A 17,939-nucleotide genomic window follows, 5' to 3' on the forward strand; every position below is an offset into this window, starting at 1 on the left:
GTATCTTGGGACTTCGAGCGCATGAAGAACAATAAAGGACAGGAACAACAAGAAACGAAGCAGCAGTCCGTACCGAAAATCGATATGTCATTTGAAAATAACCACATCAAAGAGAATGAGAGCAATTCCCCGGATATCAGTCCCAGAAACAGAATACCTCGTTTCCGAACCCATATGAGATATGAGTCTAAGCCGTTATTCCAGACCATCCCGGGCAATTCGCACCTTGTTTACTCCAGAGAGACCCAGATTCCTATATCGATAATGTAGTATCCTAACAAGTTGAACACATTCTTCCGGACAAGCTGGGAAATGCGGGACTACGAAGTGCCAGGCCAGGTTAGGGCTCGCTTCCAAGTGAGGATATCAGCCATTTCCAAGAAGTAAAAGCTGACCAGGGGAGACTAAACCTACTTCTTGTCCCGATTTGGCAATGACTCCCCTCACTTCCTATCACAGAAACGCCTCTGAAACGAAGCGAGGCATATTCCCCCGTTGTCTGGGTCTGACGCCAGAATTCGAAACGATACAAAGAGCTTTGAGGATGGATGAGTCCCTGCCGCCGTGAAGGATGAGCCCGTTCGAATCGAGTAAGTAGTATGGCCGCTGGAACACACCTAGGCAGGCTTGTTTCTTTCAAATGCAGAATGGTAATATTCGACATGAGGGGGAAACCCCGTGGTAGCTTCTATCAATTGGGGTTGGTCTGATTGGCTAGGTTGTATCCAACCCGTCTTTGACATGGTTAGGGCTATTATTAGCGGACGCATATCAGCACGGGACAAAGGATAATTCGAAATTAACACTCAGATAGACATGAAATTGCCGGCTTACAAGCCTTTCATTCTGGGATAGCGTATCACTTTCCAGTAACATGACACAAAGAGGGATGCTGTCTCATGGACCTGCTGACCTGATTGCTGCAGGACTACCATATTTCAGTTGAGACTGCTAAATCACTGTCAATATTCCTCAAATGATCTTTGAGTCTCAAGTTGGCGCCAGCAACATGATCAAAGTAGGGATGGAGATTTCCCAGCACTATCGAAAGAAGCCTAGGGATAATGTACAGATGATAAGCCGTCTTTTTAGAGGAGCATACAGGGCCACACAAGTAGAAGACCTACTTCCATACTCACCCTCTGGGATGCAATACATGGACTTTATGTCCCTTGGGGCATGTAATGTACGAATACGTAGGAGACTGAGAAGCAAGAGTCAGAAGTAAACATTGGTAGAATAGGAAGACGATTAACAGAAAATAATTTCGTCACTCAAGTACGCTAGATATATTAGCAACCCCAAGCACAGCGGATGTCTGTCTTGTTTGGTCCTTAATTATGTCACAATATGGCAGACCCATCAATTTTAATCTTCTTCAAGCGAACTTTAGCACAATGAAGCGTATTCACGCTCCCTGCCCAGGCAGACTGTCTATTGCCAGTACCTGGGCTCATCGAAGACGTGGTAGCGGTGTCCGCGCACTCCCTGGCCGCGGAACAAGGCAGGGAAGCGGCGGCCAACGGGGACCATCTCCTCTGGGATACGCATCTCATTTTCGGGTTCGGGCTCGCCAATGACGAATTTTCCAACCTAGATCACGAAACAGTTAGAAATTAAGCACGCGTAGAAAGAGAAAAGAAAATTACTTACCTGGATCTCCGTATCCGTGATTGTATCACGACTGATTCTGGCGTAGCCAGTACGGTGCAGCTTCTTGAAGAGAAGGTACTCGCACCATCTATCCCAGTCCGTAGGATCGATATCCTTCATTTGGCTACGCTCACTCACGTAAGTGTTGTAGTTACCCTCGAGCGGCTTGGTGACGAGGTAACTCAACAGGATCAGAGGACGCGGGGAGTCGCCCATCAACTTTGACAGATACTCGCTCTGCAAGCGGCGGTCCTCGGGATCCTCTTCCTGTCCGGAATGGAACACAACAACATCAATCATCTCGCCGTACATGTCCAGTGTGGCGTGGATTGCAGGTGCCAGCTCACCCACAGGCGAGGGGAGGAGGTGGTGTGTGGAGTTCACAATGGGGAATTTGGACAGCAGGGCGGAACCCCAGGTGTGCTTGTTGGGACCGGGGCCGAAGTCGGTGTAGTAGCCAAGGTCCTCCGCGATGAACTGGGTGACATCCCTGTTGCCCATGATGATACGCTGGTTGTCGGATTCGAGGAAACCAATGACATCCAGCTCAAGCTCGCCAATGACGTCGCGCATGCGGCGCTCAGATGACCACATGTTGTTGTCGAGGCCGAAGTGGACAGTCCAGATACCAGCGGTCACAACCTTGTCCTCCTTGTGATAAGGAGTGTAGTCATTGGTCGGGAAGCGGAGGTAGGCGACAGACACGGAAAGCAGTTGCAGCACAGCAAGAACGTAGATATAGTACGATCGCTGTTTCCTGCTATTGGGGTTGACAGGCTTGTGCGGCTTGCGGGAGCGAGTCGAGTTCGAGGTCGCCGCAGAGAAAACACCCGCACCAATGGACAGCATTGTGGTGGTCATGAGCCAGTCAGTGTGCTCACGAAGCAACGGCCCACCTGGCACGAAGGCATAGGCGACAACCCAAACGTGGAAGAGCAAAAGAACCACATAAACGATGAAGCCGATACCGAATGTGCTTGCAGGAGAGTGACGAACGCTGGACACAATCAGAACAGGAGCAACGGCCATGATATAGAACGCAAAGATGAGGGCACCATAGAATCCAGTCCAGTGGTGGTAGCAAGTAAGAAGAGCAGCACCAACGGAACCGACACCGAAGGCAGTCCAGCTTCCAGCGATTCTAGGGTGGAAGATGCCGTACACAAGGCCGGCTCCCATTGCGAAGATCGTCAGAGCACCGTGAGGAGCTGCAAGCGGTCCGCGTACTGGGTATCCGTCCCAGACCCACGAGATCATGGTACTCGAGTCAGTCAAAAGTGACACGATGGCGAACATCAGAGCGCCAAATCCGACACCAGCAAGAGTGGACGAGCCCTTTTTTCCACCTGCTGGCAAGTAATCACCGCCGCTCGTGGTTGAGCCTCTCTGAGACCTCAAAACAGCGAACAGAGCAAGGAAGATTCCGACTTTGTTCCAGCCACCGTTCTCGGCGTGAACAATTGGCCAGAGGGGGTTGTTGGTCTTGCATGCGAACTTGGCAACGACGGACATAATCAATCCGATTCCCCAGGCCATGATACGGGCCTCGAGACGAGGGGTGTTGCCCCTTTCCGAAAAGAAGCTAGCGGTCCATGCTGCACAAGTAGTAGCAAGAGCGAACCCAGTCACAAAGAGTCGGTTGGCAGGATCCTGAAACTTGTATGCGAGAAGGCCAACGAGCGAAAGCAGGTGAAGAAGACGAAGATTCTTCGCCGCTGCATATCGGAGGGACGGGATAACGTAAAGCAACGGGGATGTGCAAGTAACAATGGCAACCTCGTATCCGGAGATACCCATGTGCCAAAGAGGGAAGTCTATCAAGGTCAGACAAGTCCATCCGTACCAGGGTATACATGTCACTTACACCAGACAAGGACAGGCAGAGCAGTCACGATGGTCCAGAAAACAAACTACATTCCATTGTCAGCAACGCAAGAGATCAATGGTCGGCTGGTATAATTTACCCCATTGTAGACATCGGAGGCGGCGTCAATGACCTCGGTCCAAAAGAAGCCTTCGCCAAAGGTGTTGCCCACTGGCTTGCCCTTCCTACGTATGTGGTTAATTTCCAGAGAGGTTGTAGTTGGTTATGGGTTTGTACACACTCTTTCTCCAAGACAGAATCTGCAGTCGTTTCCAATTGCCTAACGAGCACAAACTTAGACAACGTTTTTTCTTTGTTCAAAAACAATATAGCCTTTGGCACTATACATTTGATGCGGGCAATGTCATTTTGGAAGCCACGGTACATACCCTCTGCTAACACCCTTGACATCCCTCACCACCAGTTCGAAGCTCTCAAAGTCAAGAGCTGTGACAGCATCGAAACCGACATCGAACAGGATCAGGGACCATTCAAAGAAGGCATATTTGGTGTAGGCTAAAGGTTTGACTAATTAGCATGCGGTAACCTCCACTTGGATGCGCACAATGGCAAGTACTCACCACCAGGAACCTTGTGGACCTTGTGCTGAATGAAATAGTAGACCAACGGAACCAAAGTTCCAAAGAACAAGCTGGCCATGATTTTGCGGTACTTGACGGCACGGCGGTTGGCCGGGCTGAGCGCGAGGCAACCCAGGGTCCACGGCAAGGTGGCCACCAAGTACGAGATCATGAAGATGTCATGCCAGTCGTGGTCGTCGGTAGATGTGACATAGGTCCAACCGCCGCATGTCAATGTCCGGAAGATGCCCACCCCGGCGACCAACTTGGGTAAGGTCGAGTTTGGACGCGCAGTCAGGATGTACCACAGGAAGACGAGGGCGAAGCGAGGACCGGAAGTAATAGCAATAAAGACCTGGAAAAAGGACCTTTCGGGGTATCGGTCACCGATGGTCGCAGACACGGAGGGGAACCATTCAATGGGGTAGCCGTAATGTTCATTCTGAACGATCTTGTGGTAGTGCAAAGCAACGCCGACAATCAAGGCGCTGATGAACGCTGCATATGCGAAAACCGTGTGAGCCCACGCGACCCATTTGCCATTGATCTATAGAGATGTCAAGTCAGTGGCTTTTCTAGATTCGAATCGCATGGCGCTTGGGAACTTACGGCAACCACGGCATCTCCGTCCTTGTATCGGGGAGCCATGGCGGCGCAGAGGTAAAGGCAATCTCTGCACCTATAAAATGAAAAAAGCAAAAATTGAGAAAGAAAAGAGTGTCAAGAAAAAGAACGAAAGGAAAAACGACTTAAACAAGATGTCACGAGCAAACGGCCCCTGAGAGAAATGAAAACAACGTCCGGATCCCTCGGTGCTTGTGAGTGTCCTTTGCGCTAACCCGATGCGGCTAAGCGCACTCTGGGGCTGATCGGTGTTTTTTCGATGCGGGATGCCGACTTTTTTTTTTTTAACCTCTTCAGTGAACAGCAATCATGTCCGCCGCAACAGATAAGGCTCGATTCTTCCTCGAGAAGTCTGTGCCTGAGCTCAAGGAATATGAGCGCAAGAAGATTTTCACCAAGGTAAGCCCGCAAAGCGGAGTTCTTCCATCAGAATGGCAGTTGATCAGGATAACCAGGATGAAATTTCCTCAATCGTAAAAAAACGATCTGATTTCGAGCACAAGCTTAACGCGCGTGGTGCACAGCCGGTGGACTTTGTGCGCTATGCTGAATACGAAATGAACCTCGATGTGCTGCGAAAGAAGCGGGTGAAGCGACTTGGGATTCGGTCGGCAGGGTTCAACGGCCAGCGACGCATTTTTTTCATTCTCGATCGAGCTACACGCAAGTTCCACGGCGATATCAACCTCTGGGTCCAGTACATTGAATATGCTCGCAAACAAAAAGCACACAAGAAGCTCCTCATGATTTTCACCGATGCTCTGCGACTACACCCTACCTGCGCCGAATTATGGGTTTATGCCGCTAAGCACGTCCTCGATGATCACGGAGATATGACACAGGCTCGGAGTTACATGCAGCGCGGTCTACGGTTCTGCAAGAGCGCGAGGACAATTTGGATTCAATATGCAAAGCTGGAATTGATCTACATCGCAAAAGTGGTTGCTCGCCAAAAGATTCTCGGACTTGACGAGGAGAGCCAAAAACCTAAGTCGATTCAAGAAGCAGAAATCGACGATGCCGATGCCGACATGATTGCGCTCCCATCACTCACAGCTGAGGACATCAACCCGAGCACTGGAGCGGACGGAGAAGTAGACCAGGTTGCATTGCAAAACCTGAACTCCACACCTGCTCTGAGCGGTGCTATCCCGCTCGCCATCTTCGATACCGCCACAAAGCACTTCAACCACGATGATCGGTTCGGTCAGGAGTTCTTTGATATGACTTGGGAATTCCAGGATGCGCCTTGCCTTCGCAAGATTTTGGAACATGTGATTGAGACGATGCGCGCCAACAAGCCTTCCAGCCCACGGACACAGATTTGCTACATCAAGTTCCCGACCGCTGGAATCCCCTTCACTTCGGCCGAATTCCCGCGGGCGCTTGGTAGCTCGCTTGCCCGCCTCAGAGAGTACCCCATGGGCAAGGACCTCGCACGCCAAGTGATCAACTGGCTTCAACCTGTTCAGGCAACAGAGGACCTGGACCCTTCTTTGCAGAAGGTTATTGCGGCTACCGTGCGCAATGCAGAGCGCGCGGCACAGAAGTAGCATACATATAGCATACCCAAGTATTTGTACTTAGCACTTAGGCGTTGATCGGATATTATCAAAATTCAGGGTCCACTGGTGAACTTGTCCCTATGCTATCATCAGGTGGTTTGCATGGTTATCAATCATCGTATTTGCTTCCCCGGCGACTACTTTTCTTGTCGCTGTGTTTTTTCTTGTCTTTGATCCGACCCTCATTTTGAGCCCTTTGTCTGGTTTTTTTTTTCCTCGTTAGATTTGCCAGATTGCTTGCATGGAAAGAGTAAACATACAGTTTTTGGACACGGTTTCTTTGCGCTTGGGATGTTTCCCCGGGGATCACTTCCTTGGCCGAGCTCTGCAATAGTTGATAGAGCTTATCAAAACAGGATTCCACATTGTTAGACTGTTTCCGCTCCTCATCCGACTGGATGATTAGGCACTGGGTTCTTTCGGCGGCATATCGGGAAGCGCGTAGTGGATGGTGTATCAGACGGGGAACCAAGGGCAGCAACGCGTCCAATGGGACTTTCAGGGTAGCTTTGGAGTTGACCCTATTTCCCCCGTTTCCCGGTTAGCATTGCAACATTTTCTCCGTAGTACTATTGATCTTCAAGTGGGGGCGCTGACTTGTTCACATTTTGCCCGCCCGGACCGCTGGACCGACTGAACGAGACCTCGCAGATGTTCCGGGGGATGGTCTTGGAAGTGAGGGTTTTGAGCCAATCTCTGGCTAGTTGTACATCCTGGTCAGCTTGAGATGCAAATCTTCTCAAGGGAGCTCGAAAGCAGTGTATACGCCAATGGCAATACATGATGTACCTAGGTACCTAGGTAGGTAGATAGTTACTGTATACGAGAAGAAGGGAGAGGCGGTGACTAATTAAAACATCTAAAGAATTGCAATGCCGCTTTTCTCGCCAGGTCTAGCCCCGCTTAGCGTACGTAACGGAAGCTTTTATTTGGCTATATAGTTTTTAGAGTAACTGATTTAGATTGCCCAGGTGTTTAAAGTGTTTAAAGTAATTGATGTGGTTAGAGTGGAATGATGTGACATAGTTCCATAGTGGTTCTAGTGTTAGAGTGGTTATAATTATAGTACATCTACAATTGTTCTACATAATTCTATAAACTACCTATTATCTTCTTTCTTCTCTATGAATCTAGTAATCTAGCTAATTAAAATATAAACATGAAAAGAAGAAAAAAAAAAAAAAAACAGTTCCCCCTCGTGATGGACATAATCTCCAAAGTCCAGAATCTCAACGCCTCCAATTACTCACCTGACCAAACTTTTCCACTTCTGACCTGGGCACCTCTAGAACCCCCCACCTATTTCCCTATTCCCCCTTCTTCATCGCCTATTTTACTTCCTTTTCATTCCCCCTTTCCCTTCTGGGTGAGGTCTGAGAAATCCGACCCATCTTTTTCCCATCGCCCCACCTTAGCTTGCGATTGCGAAAATTCCCAAGGACCCTCTTCACCCCGACACTTTTTCTCCGTAGATGAAACCACCACCTCCTCAAAGTCTACATGACGCCCAGTCCCGATGAAGCGCTTCACTTTCGTGGAAAGACTCTGACTCCGGAAAGTCCTCGACCCCTACACATCCCCGAGCCATCCAATATCCCAGTTTTAGAGAACCAAATGGACCCCGTCTTCAACGATACCACCACCTATGAACGCTCGGTGTATAAACAGGTCCCGGAAACACATGGATGGTCGCACGGAGGGTTAAAAGATGGCCAGGGGGGACCGAGTCAGTCCCAAGATGCTGGTAGTTTTCATGGGTCGCAGCCGAATCCTGGGATGCAGAATGCGATGATTGCTTCTGCATACTACCCTCCCAACCCAGCGTCGGGGTCCGAAGGCGTCGGCCATCCGAGCTCAGGTTTTTCTCACTCCGATTCCACTTATTCACACCCTGCTCCGGTTGCTCCGGTATCCGAAGGCTTTGCCACTGGGAGCGAAGTAGATCATGCCCACCCGGAGCAGTCAAGGATGCCGGACCGCCAAATTGCTGAGGAGCGCGTCGGACATAACGGGGGAGGTGTCAATTTCCAGCAACTCCTCGACAATCTCTCCCATCCTAACCCTGGTGCAACCATTCCCGCCGCTTCTTCGGCTGAGAACTCGTCTCTCCACCAAGCGCCTGCTGGCGAGTCCCTCGAATCCCAGGGCATCCCTGCCCACCCTCATGCCCAAAGCCACGATTCTATCCAGGCCCATTATACTCCAAACGACGAGGGGGCATACCGCCAACTTGCGTCTGCCCATGATGCCGCTGCCACTGCGTCGCCTGCCTACTCAGCCCAACCTAGTAATATTCAGCCCCAACCCCAGTCTCAGCCATTTGACACTGCCCCTGGAGGGGAGGCTCCTATTGCCACCTTCCCGCAAACCCCATCTACTGGTGCTGAATCTCAGGGCTCCTTGCAAGAGCCTTCTGTAGCCTCCAAGAAAGGCCGTATTGAAAAGCAGGGTCGGTCAACCAAGCCTGGTGACGATGATTCGCCATGGGGTCCAGAGGTCCAAAAGAAATATGACGAGTTCCTACACGACGAACGAATCTATGTGACGGAAGGTCTTTGGGATCGATTCCCGATGGGCTCCAGGCTGTTTGTCGGTCAGTATTGTCCCGGCTTACATCTACTCTTCGTCTATCTAATAGTTGTACCATATGCAGGCAACCTCCCTACGGAAAGAGTCACCAAGCGAGACATGTTCCATATCTTCCATAAATACGGCAAACTGGCTCAGATATCGATCAAGCAGGCGTACGGCTTCATACAATTTCTAGAGGCGAGTTCCTGCCGTGCGGCTCTCGACGTCGAACAGGGAGCCATTGTGCGGGGCAGGAAGATACGTGAGTGCTCGAACCTATAGCTCAATGATTTCGCTCTCAGAGACCTAACCGTTCCCAGATCTTGAAATCTCAAAGCCTCAGCGATCGACCCGACCCGCTCAAGCACCCGAACCTTCCCGTGCACCGCCGCCACGTCGTTCTCGGTCACCGGAGTTCAGCCGTGCTGCTCCTGGGCGAACCAGCGTCCGGGCCCCGGCCGATCGGTATGACCGGCCTAAGCCATACGAACCAAGTCGGCTTCCATTTAGCGACTTCCGGGATGAACCTTCTCACCGTAGCAGACGCGACGATTATCGCCCGCCGCGATCACCTTCCCCGCGACCCTTTCGGGGGTCTAGAGATGGGTATCGGTCGCGAGACAGAAGCCCAGAAAGATTTGATCGTCGCGAGCGAAGGCGCTCCCGTTCTCCGCGTTCTCCTCGCTCTCCTTATTCCAGAGATCGACGTTACCGCAGCATCAGCCCAAGACCACGTGGTATCTATGAAGGCGAAGCGGATTTACCAGTGCCTCGACGAGCTCAACGAGATGTACCAGAGGTGCAGCTGCTCGTGCTAGAGGAACTTGACAGGTGGGTTGAATCTCTCGGTGTCTGTTTGGATAAAGTCACTGACGTTGCGAAGAAACTTCGTTCTTCATGTAGAGAACGCTTTCCGCAACCGTGGATTGCGAGTGGATGTCCTGGTGCTTGGTCCACGGATTCCTCTTGGCGCCGCCGTGCATCGTCAGTTTATTGAAGGCGTTCTTGCGGTTGTCCGCCTCTCTCGCCCGAATCAAGTCTCTCGGAAGATTCCTCTGCAGCTATTTGATCGAACCGCTGGATTGGATAATGTCCGCTTCCTTGGTAGGTGTATTCTGTGTTCGTTTCTTCGTCGACACCTTACTTATCTCTCTCTCTTTTTTCGCATAGATTACCCTGAGCTCGAGCCTAATATGTCCGCTGAGCTCCTGAGCCACCAAGCCCAAGCGATGCAGCGAGGAGCAGCCCCAGCCGCATTTGCACCCAATCCAGGTTTCATTGTCCCTCCAGGACAACCTATGCCGGTTCCTCCACCTGGCTTGCCTGCGCTTTCAAATCCCCCAACATTGCGAACCTCATTGGTTCGCTGAATGGTCCTAGCCTTTCGACTCTCTTGTCGGCGCTCCAGCGGCCTCCCCACTCGCAGCCCGTGTCTGCTACTCAGTCACCCTTCTCCTCACCAAACCCACCTCCGGCCGATCTCGCCAGCCTCCTGACCAACACGCATCGGCCTCCACCTATGCAACCTACCGCACAGCAACCCCTTCCCCACCCACCCTTCAATCTCCAGCCTGTAAATGCACCCGTCATCACCGATCCAAATCTGCTCTCGCTCCTGGCCAAAGGACTAGGTGGACAACAGCAGCAGGGCCAGGGACCTACCGGTCCCCAGGTACAGAACCTGATGCAGCACCTGGCTAAATGGAAGCAATGATTTCACGACTCTCCTACTCCCTATCATTCTCATTCGAACTTAAAGTTCACCTTGTCGTTGTTCATTTCCGGAGCCTGGCGTTCTTGCATCCCTACTTGGTGGATTTCAGTGCTCTGCTTCGATTCCTTTTTTCTGGCTGGCCAAAAACCAGTTCTTGCAACACTAGGCGTTTCCTTTCCTTTCCTTTTTGCTCTTTGCTTCTCATGTGTGACAAACGCAGTAAGATATTAGGTAGATATTAGGGCAAGGCGGTACCTAGGACGGAGTTGACGTGTTTTTTCCTACCATTGGACTCTTGTTTATTGTGACTACTGGTTTATCTCCCCCTTCGGACATAATACAGATGTTCCCTAGAACATGTTGGGTTATACTTATGACATCTCTTCCTTTCGTATCAAAGCGTGTGTATCTCACTACCATATTCCCTCTACCAACGGCTTAGTAGGGCGTCTTCGGTACCGCCTTTATGAGGGTGGCCAGAGTCAGGCAAATTACAGTCCATACTTGTAGATAATTGCACGAATTGCCTATGTACGTGCATATATGTACTAGTACGCAATTTGACAATCTTCCAGGGCCCATGCAAAGGCCTATTCCATTGCAGATGCGAAATGTTCTCCCTACTGTACAGCGACGAGTTCTAGACCCTACAATTAGGAATACACAAGGCATTGGGATTGGCATTGGGATTGAGCAACCAAGCCGTGCCATGCTTACAGCTTCTAGCAATGTACCTTCGAAATGGAGTGGTCATCAAAGTACGTGATAAGAGAGAATATGCTACATATTGTACAAAAATCGCCGACGAAGTCCCCCTGGCTTCTTATTTCGAACTCCAACCTTGCCCCTTCAACTCCTTCACCTTAGCTGCATCCTCCTTCTGAATGCGCTCAATCGTCTTGTCCCGGTTGAACTCCATAACACGCTTTTCCTTGAAGTATTTCACCTGGTAAACGCGAAGAATATCGGGTTAGCAATCCGCCAATGAATAGACATGACGTAGAGCAAGCTAGGAAACAACAAAAACTTGTAATCCTGGGGATCCGATCAAAGGTCCCGTCGTACGTACCCAGCTCTGTGAACATGCTGCCTCAAACTCCGCAACCTCGCTCGCGCACTTCTGTCGCGCCTTCTTATCATCTTTAATGCCGTCCAGGATATCGTTCTTGTCAAGACAGGCAAAAAACCGATCACGGCCCTCCCAGCAGCGCGCGCGACTCGTTCGGTCCGGGGCAATGCGGCCGCCGTCGGAGGCTTCGTTCTTGTTTGAATCGCCGGAAGACCAAGGTAGCCAGCCCATTTTCGGAGAGATGATTATATCGGAGAGGGAATGAGCGAGAAATTGACCCGACCTCAAATCGGTAGAGAATGCAGTGGTTTGTAGCGAGTTGTGCAGCCAAAAGGTGTCAGTGACGGCAGTTACCCAGTTGTTGGCGGGTCGGACCTGTGACCGCCAAGACTGTTGATCCCACGCAGGCGATCCCCATCTCCGGACCCTTTTCACTTTCGACGCACTCAACATTCTGGAATTCACATATAATTTTGAAGCCTTTAGTAGCGGATACTTTTTGTCTCTGGATTTCGCTTGGAACGCCCTCCCGGCTAGCGTTGCATGTTCACTTCCCTACGCATCCATCTTACCCTCGCCTCGAGCGGCGAGCTCAATCCGACCACCTTGGCACCTCGACCTTGGAACGAAATTCGCGAGGGTGACAATACCCCCATTGTCTGTTTAGTTAATGTCCGCGCGCCGGCGTCCGCCAGCGGGGTCGCGCACCGAACTCCCTCCGCTGAAGATCGTCCGCAAGATCCTCTTGCTACAGCTTGCATACTATGCCTGCGCCACGGTGCTCATCTTGTTTACGACAGTTGTCTATGGAGCACCGTTTTCTCTAGATCTGGTCTTTGGCTGGGACTCCCTGCGCGGTGATACAACCATTGGATGGATGCTGGGGTTGGTGTGGTTGTTGAATTGCTTTATTAGGTGAGTCGTCCACTGGTTCGACATCATGAGCAGTATTCCGATCAGCGGCTAATTATACTCTCCTCTTGGGGATACTCAGCGTCATGTTCCTACTTGTTTTCGTATCCCGCTCAAAGCTGGTCCCGGATTTCGCCCTGACAATCCACTTCCTCCACCTCATCACCACTACTTTGTACACCCACTCCCTCCCTTCAAACCTACTCTGGTGGGGACTTCAATTCGCCAGTGCAGCCATGATGACCTTCCTCGGCATGTGGGCATGCCAAAGACGGGAACTCGAGCCTATCAAGTTTGGTGGACATGGTGGCAGCACACAGGCTGGCCCATCGTCAGAAGCATCTGCCGGCGATGGTCAGCAGGAATCGAGCTTTGGTCGCGGCCGCGGTCGAGAACGTAGCTTGCAAGAATATGAAATGGATGATATGAAGCGCACGGGCGAGCATGCTGTATGAACCCGTGCCCGCTCGCACCCTCGCACCCTCGCCCCATCATTGATGTTTCCCCGTTGGGGCTATGAACGACTTTTTGCTGTCTGTTATACCTTTTTTTCCTTCTAACGCTCCGGTCTGTCATGGACTGTTTGGCGCATCTCTTCCATTTTGTATACCCTTGCGGCAGTTGCATCTGTATGGATGGCGTTTGTTCTGAAGGAATTGATTTCCATATTCGTTTTGTTCAATTCCTGTTACATTAATACCTGCTACGGCTGTACCATTTTACTCAGTCAGACAATACGACGAGCTATATAAAAAGAAATCCATGTGTAATCTCTACTTCTTGAGTGGGAACATAGGCTAGTATCCATCCCCACGAAGGTCAAATGCGGCTGAGCGAAAACTTGTGCTGTCCACTTTGAAGATACTATGTATTCATTAACTAGAGGATCATCCGAAGTCAATACAGCCTCACAGTGCCTTCATTCAACATCTTACGGTCAAATATTGTGGTCGATGATTTGCTCTTTCGACTTCCTAGGTATACTGGCCATTTGAACTCGTCTCCTTCGCGACAGCCTTGCAAGCAAGAAGTTATTCTGGTATTATCGTTCAGCTTGTGTCTTCATTGTCCTAAAACTTGGAGAATACATAGGCTACTTATGTAAAATAGCTTTGAACCGAATCGGAATTGTCATATATATTGCTCACACTTTACTGGAGAAATCTTCCGTTTGTCTCTTCGACAAGCAGATCAAACTCAGGCTGGAACTCAGTGTAGAAGTTGTGCTAGAAGTTGTCAGTACATATCCCCAAGCATTTGGTCGTACATGTCTATTCCACTCACAGGATTCTGGGCAGCATCGGCGGTAAACTTAGCCGCATCATCCTTGATGATCTTCTTTGGAAGACCATTAGCTGCTGCTGCTTCAGCAAGAAGCTGTGACCGGCAAGCGTTCTCCAGCATGGAGTAGAGGATCGCTGCTTCATCAACAGTCCGACCGACAGTTAGGAGGCTGGAGAACAGTAAAGTCGCATTAGCCAGAGAGAACTAGACGCATACAGAAAACACAACTGCGAAGATAGGCTTACCCGTGGTTTTGCAAGATGCATGCAATGTTTTCCTTGCCCAATGCCTTTGCAATGGCCTTTCCTTCCTCTGCTGACAGAACAATACCGCCATGGTCTTCGTAAACACCAAGTCTGCCAAAGAAGTTGCATGCATCTTTGGCCAGCTCGTTAGCACAAGTTCAAACCCTCGATATCACATCAAGAGAAAAGTAAAAGGTCACTAACCTTGTGTAAGCATCTCGATAGGCTTTCCAAATGAACTCCACGTCTTTCCATGAATACCATGCGTGTGCGCCGCGGCCACGACATCTGGCCGTGCCTTGTGAATCTCTGAATGAATCAGGAATCCAGCTTCATTAACAGGTAGCTGAGCTCCACCGTCGACAACATATCCATCAGCATCTAGAAGAACGAGATCCGATGCCTTGATAGTTGAGAAGTGCTTGGCGAACGGGTTCATCCAGAAATGGTCCTTGAGAATTGGGTCTGCAAGCCGTCAGAATACTCTTGGTCGCCCATAGCAATATTCCATTTCAAAGGAAGCGTTACACCTACCTCGCATCGAAATGTGCCCGGAGACACCCTCCCCATACCCTAGCTTGCCAAAGTACCGGAATGCAGCAGCCATGTGCTCCTTCATCCACTTGCGCTTCTCAGTTAGATCTGAAAATGTGGGAATACCGCGGAGTCTCAGTGTGCCATTTCGGCCTCCGCGAGCCAGACTCTGGAAGGATGCATCATTTGCCGCTGGTGGTAGTGGCGGCAGTTGGTCTTCGTTGGTCAGGCGAACGGACTGCTCTTGCTGCGTTACTGTTGTAGATGACATGACGGAGGATTTGTGGTTTAAAGTATTACCTCAGGAATCGTGCCTTTAAATATCGAGAGTTGATGTTCATGTCCGGTACTCGGGGTTGCCGAACTTCTTATCTATGTTGTATGTAGACCCCGCCCTGTTGTTGGAAGGCGCTAGCAATATACAGACAATGCCAATGCATTTGGATGTATTTGAATTTGAAATTGATTCGAAATCGAATATCTATTGGCTCTAGAGGTATCTCATGCCATTGTGATAAGGCCATGAGATTATAAGATTGGTCAAGGCTTGCTTCTCTGCCTCCAAATCCGAATTGCCTGCATAACCACATTGGGAAACACTATAACCACATTACATGTACTGTATTATGACTTCCATAAGCTGGGTACATATGTATATTGAAGTGTCCTCCGTCTCTTATATTTTATGCTTTATAGTATCATCCATAGTCAGTAATGGCCTCATCATCTGCATCTACTGGGAATGTATAAGCTGACTAAGGAATAACACGTGACCACTTATCGGCCATGTGGGTTTCCTATCTCCAAGGCCAATATCCCTCTCCCGCGGGTCTCCTCCAATGACCAAGTCAATGTCAAAACATTGAGAGCTGCATTGAAAACATATCATTTCTTCACTCCACTTGCCCCTGATTGGCTGGCTCGGAAGGTGTTCTCTAGTTACTCCATTGCTCTTTTTCTTCTATGCTGCCCCATTGAGATAGATATTGGACGCGTCTAGATCCATCATGGCGGAAGGAGATCCGTCATACATAGACTATGAGGCCTTCCTAGATCCTGACTTCTCCCCAGCTTCATTCGCCAATACATTGGTGACAAGCACAAACAATGCAACAGATACCCCGCTGGACTTGTCCACACCACTGTCACGGGTGCTCTTTGATCTCCAGGAGATCGACACACACATCCATACATTGACAACCAAATCAGCACTCCCATTGCTTTCACACACCCAAAGCCAAACTGCTGCCGCTGATAGTATTCTGAAAGAATCAGGGACACAGGTTGCTTCTGTGACTCAAGGGTACGAGCGTCTCCAAAAGGAGGTTATACAAAAATGGGAAGCAGCCGACGAAGCCCGTGTTGCTGCTGAAAACTCACTTGCGACTGTCCGCCTAGCAAGAGCTGTCGCGCGCTGCTTAACCCTGGGCAGGCAGTTAGAGAGCCAGGTTTCTGAAATTACAGGCCGAGGTGCAACAGGGCCGACACCCTTAGCAGGACCGGATGGAGCAGCATCACCATCAGCTGGAAAAGATGGCTTCCGCGCATTGGAACGAGCAGCGTACACGATTTTGAATCTGCGAGAAATGTTCTCGGCCACGACGCAGGGCGAGGAAGGCTATGGTTTGGACCGAGTGAAGGTTATTCGCACTCTACGCGGAGAATTCGTCATCCCCGCAGAGAATATGATCAAGTCGAGAGCGCAGCAGACCATCAACAGATTCTCTTTATCCTCGAACTCGGCAAGCACCAATGGCCAGTCATCTATGCCATCTGGCTATAAACAAGCCCGCGATGCCCGAGCACGACTGTCAACCGCCGCCACAACTCTATATCTTCTTTCGCCTCCGCCGAAGGGCACCATCACTGCATCCGACTACAAGCCCGAGCTCTTATTATCAACATTGCAAGGATTCATGCACACCGCGATCATGACATCCGTAAATTCCCTCGCCCGGGCTCTTACCCAACTCCCAACCATGGACCGAGCTCTCGTCGACACCTCTGCGCGATGCCAAGATATAGTCGCCTTGGAGAACATTCTCAGAAACCTCCGCCCACCACCACACCCTCTCTTGGCCTCCACTACCACAACTGGCGAACCCGGCACCGAACCCGAAACAACAACCTCAAACAAACCTAATCTCCTACAGCCTCTTCTCCAAGCTCTAGACACCTCATCACTTCCTTCCTACTACTGGCGCTCCCTTGCGTCGTCTCTTGCTCCGCGTGTCCAGGAAATCGTGAACAGAGGCGGTGTCTCTGCCCGCACATTGCGATCTAACCGTGATCGACTAAGAGTCGAAATTAAGGAGTGTGTGCTCCGTGCGTCCCAGGTGTCTGCGACCAGCCTGCTGGCTGAAAAGGGTCGGCCAGGAACCGACACGGTGGTGGTTGGGAACTGGGAGCGAGAAGCTGCCGTGATGGTGGGCTCGGTTGTTGGTCCTCTGGGGCGGTGATGCATGTGGCTGTTGCAAGCATTGTGTACATGTTACCGAATCTTCACAAGGGAGATTAGAGTCCGGTGCGAGATGGATCATCTCAACCGCAAGGATTGACTACAACATACAGCTCTAATGACAAATACATGTATCTTCTCGAACAATTGCCAAATTCTTGAGAGTCCGTACTGCTCAATGCATTGCTTTTTTATATCATCCGCCAGCGTCGGAAGATCCCCTTGAACGTGGTAAGAGGGTCAGAAGGCATCTTTTTGCATAAAGATCAATTAACCTTGGGGGTCTAGGGCGTTTTCATCGCGAGCAAATGTCGTATAACACATGTTTTATACTCGGATCGCGGGAGCTTCCTCTTTTTGTACGGGCTACCGGCTATACCTGATGTTAAAAATGCTACTGTGGGAGATGACAAGACATGATAGCAAGTTGTAATAAGTAATTCGAGAGAAATCATTGGGCGCTATGGAGCAGAATGTCTACCTCCTGTATGACTCTTCCGTGGCCTTGCATATTTACAGCAGCGCCTACCATGATGAAGTTTGTGGGAATTTCAGCCCGTAAAGAAGCGTTGACACGCGCAATCTTTGTTGTCCACGATGGGATGACAGTCACCCAGCAGGAATCTCTGCAAATAGAGACCACCTGCCACCCCTTACAGACCTTTGGCGACAAGTAAGCAGGCCGACAGAACAACCTTCTGAATATTGACTGGCCGGGGGACCAAACAAAGGGAGATAGTCTCGACATGCTGCGTCCCATCGCCAAATGACTCGGCCGAACAAGTTCCTAAGATCGGAACCATGTGAACGTTTATTCTTCTTCTTCTTTTTGTATGCTCTTCGCGTCCGCCGTGCGGGCCTTTCC

At 50.3% G+C, this 17,939-nt stretch overlaps 8 protein-coding genes across 8 annotated transcripts; 4 read left to right on the top strand and 4 right to left on the bottom strand.

Moving 5' to 3' along the window:
• Positions 1 to 1,434: 1,434 nt before the first annotated feature.
• On the bottom strand, positions 1,435 to 4,746 carry N7489_006917 (uncharacterized protein; the record flags this gene model as incomplete). The annotated part of the gene is made up of 8 exons (XM_056712667.1): positions 1,435 to 1,593; positions 1,654 to 3,467; positions 3,518 to 3,563; positions 3,618 to 3,702; positions 3,759 to 3,797; positions 3,907 to 4,033; positions 4,099 to 4,645; positions 4,708 to 4,746. 8 exons carry the CDS (start codon positions 4,744 to 4,746, stop codon positions 1,435 to 1,437), a joined length of 2,856 nt encoding a protein of 951 aa, XP_056566382.1.
• Positions 4,747 to 5,031: 285 nt separating this feature from the next.
• N7489_006918 (snoRNA-binding rRNA-processing protein UTP6) lies at positions 5,032 to 6,275 on the top strand (the record flags this gene model as incomplete). The annotated part of the gene is made up of 2 exons (XM_056712668.1): positions 5,032 to 5,121; positions 5,178 to 6,275. 2 exons carry the CDS (start codon positions 5,032 to 5,034, stop codon positions 6,273 to 6,275), a joined length of 1,188 nt encoding a protein of 395 aa, XP_056566383.1.
• A 121-nt stretch (positions 6,276 to 6,396) lies between these two features.
• Positions 6,397 to 7,069, bottom strand: N7489_006919 (peptidyl-tRNA hydrolase domain protein; the record flags this gene model as incomplete). Its single annotated transcript, XM_056712669.1, has 2 exons — positions 6,397 to 6,808; positions 6,885 to 7,069. The coding sequence occupies 2 exons, from the start codon at positions 7,067 to 7,069 to the stop codon at positions 6,397 to 6,399; spliced, it is 597 nt and encodes a 198-aa protein (XP_056566384.1).
• Positions 7,070 to 7,787: 718 nt separating this feature from the next.
• Positions 7,788 to 10,572, top strand: N7489_006920 (putative RNA-binding protein (Nab3); the record flags this gene model as incomplete). Its single annotated transcript, XM_056712670.1, has 6 exons — positions 7,788 to 8,880; positions 8,941 to 9,101; positions 9,179 to 9,657; positions 9,742 to 9,962; positions 10,029 to 10,219; positions 10,267 to 10,572. 6 exons carry the CDS (start codon positions 7,788 to 7,790, stop codon positions 10,570 to 10,572), a joined length of 2,451 nt encoding a protein of 816 aa, XP_056566385.1.
• An 823-nt stretch (positions 10,573 to 11,395) lies between these two features.
• N7489_006921 (cytochrome c oxidase subunit 6B family protein) lies at positions 11,396 to 11,872 on the bottom strand (the record flags this gene model as incomplete). Its single annotated transcript, XM_056712671.1, has 2 exons — positions 11,396 to 11,518; positions 11,642 to 11,872. The coding sequence occupies 2 exons, from the start codon at positions 11,870 to 11,872 to the stop codon at positions 11,396 to 11,398; spliced, it is 354 nt and encodes a 117-aa protein (XP_056566386.1).
• Positions 11,873 to 12,311: 439 nt separating this feature from the next.
• Positions 12,312 to 13,008, top strand: N7489_006922 (protein SYS1; the record flags this gene model as incomplete). The annotated part of the gene is made up of 2 exons (XM_056712672.1): positions 12,312 to 12,556; positions 12,636 to 13,008. 2 exons carry the CDS (start codon positions 12,312 to 12,314, stop codon positions 13,006 to 13,008), a joined length of 618 nt encoding a protein of 205 aa, XP_056566387.1.
• Positions 13,009 to 13,704: 696 nt separating this feature from the next.
• On the bottom strand, positions 13,705 to 14,887 carry N7489_006923 (class II aldolase/adducin domain protein; the record flags this gene model as incomplete). The annotated part of the gene is made up of 5 exons (XM_056712673.1): positions 13,705 to 13,779; positions 13,838 to 14,006; positions 14,083 to 14,215; positions 14,287 to 14,547; positions 14,617 to 14,887. 5 exons carry the CDS (start codon positions 14,885 to 14,887, stop codon positions 13,705 to 13,707), a joined length of 909 nt encoding a protein of 302 aa, XP_056566388.1.
• A 736-nt stretch (positions 14,888 to 15,623) lies between these two features.
• Positions 15,624 to 17,075, top strand: N7489_006924 (putative Golgi transport complex component Cog5; the record flags this gene model as incomplete). Its single annotated transcript, XM_056712674.1, has 1 exon — positions 15,624 to 17,075. One exon carries the CDS (start codon positions 15,624 to 15,626, stop codon positions 17,073 to 17,075), a length of 1,452 nt encoding a protein of 483 aa, XP_056566389.1.
• Positions 17,076 to 17,939: the final 864 nt, after the last annotated feature.

This window comes from Penicillium chrysogenum, assembly GCF_028827035.1.
Source record: "Penicillium chrysogenum strain IBT 35668 chromosome Unknown utg000004l_segment0_segment0, whole genome shotgun sequence".
NCBI lineage: Eukaryota > Fungi > Ascomycota > Eurotiomycetes > Eurotiales > Aspergillaceae > Penicillium > Penicillium chrysogenum.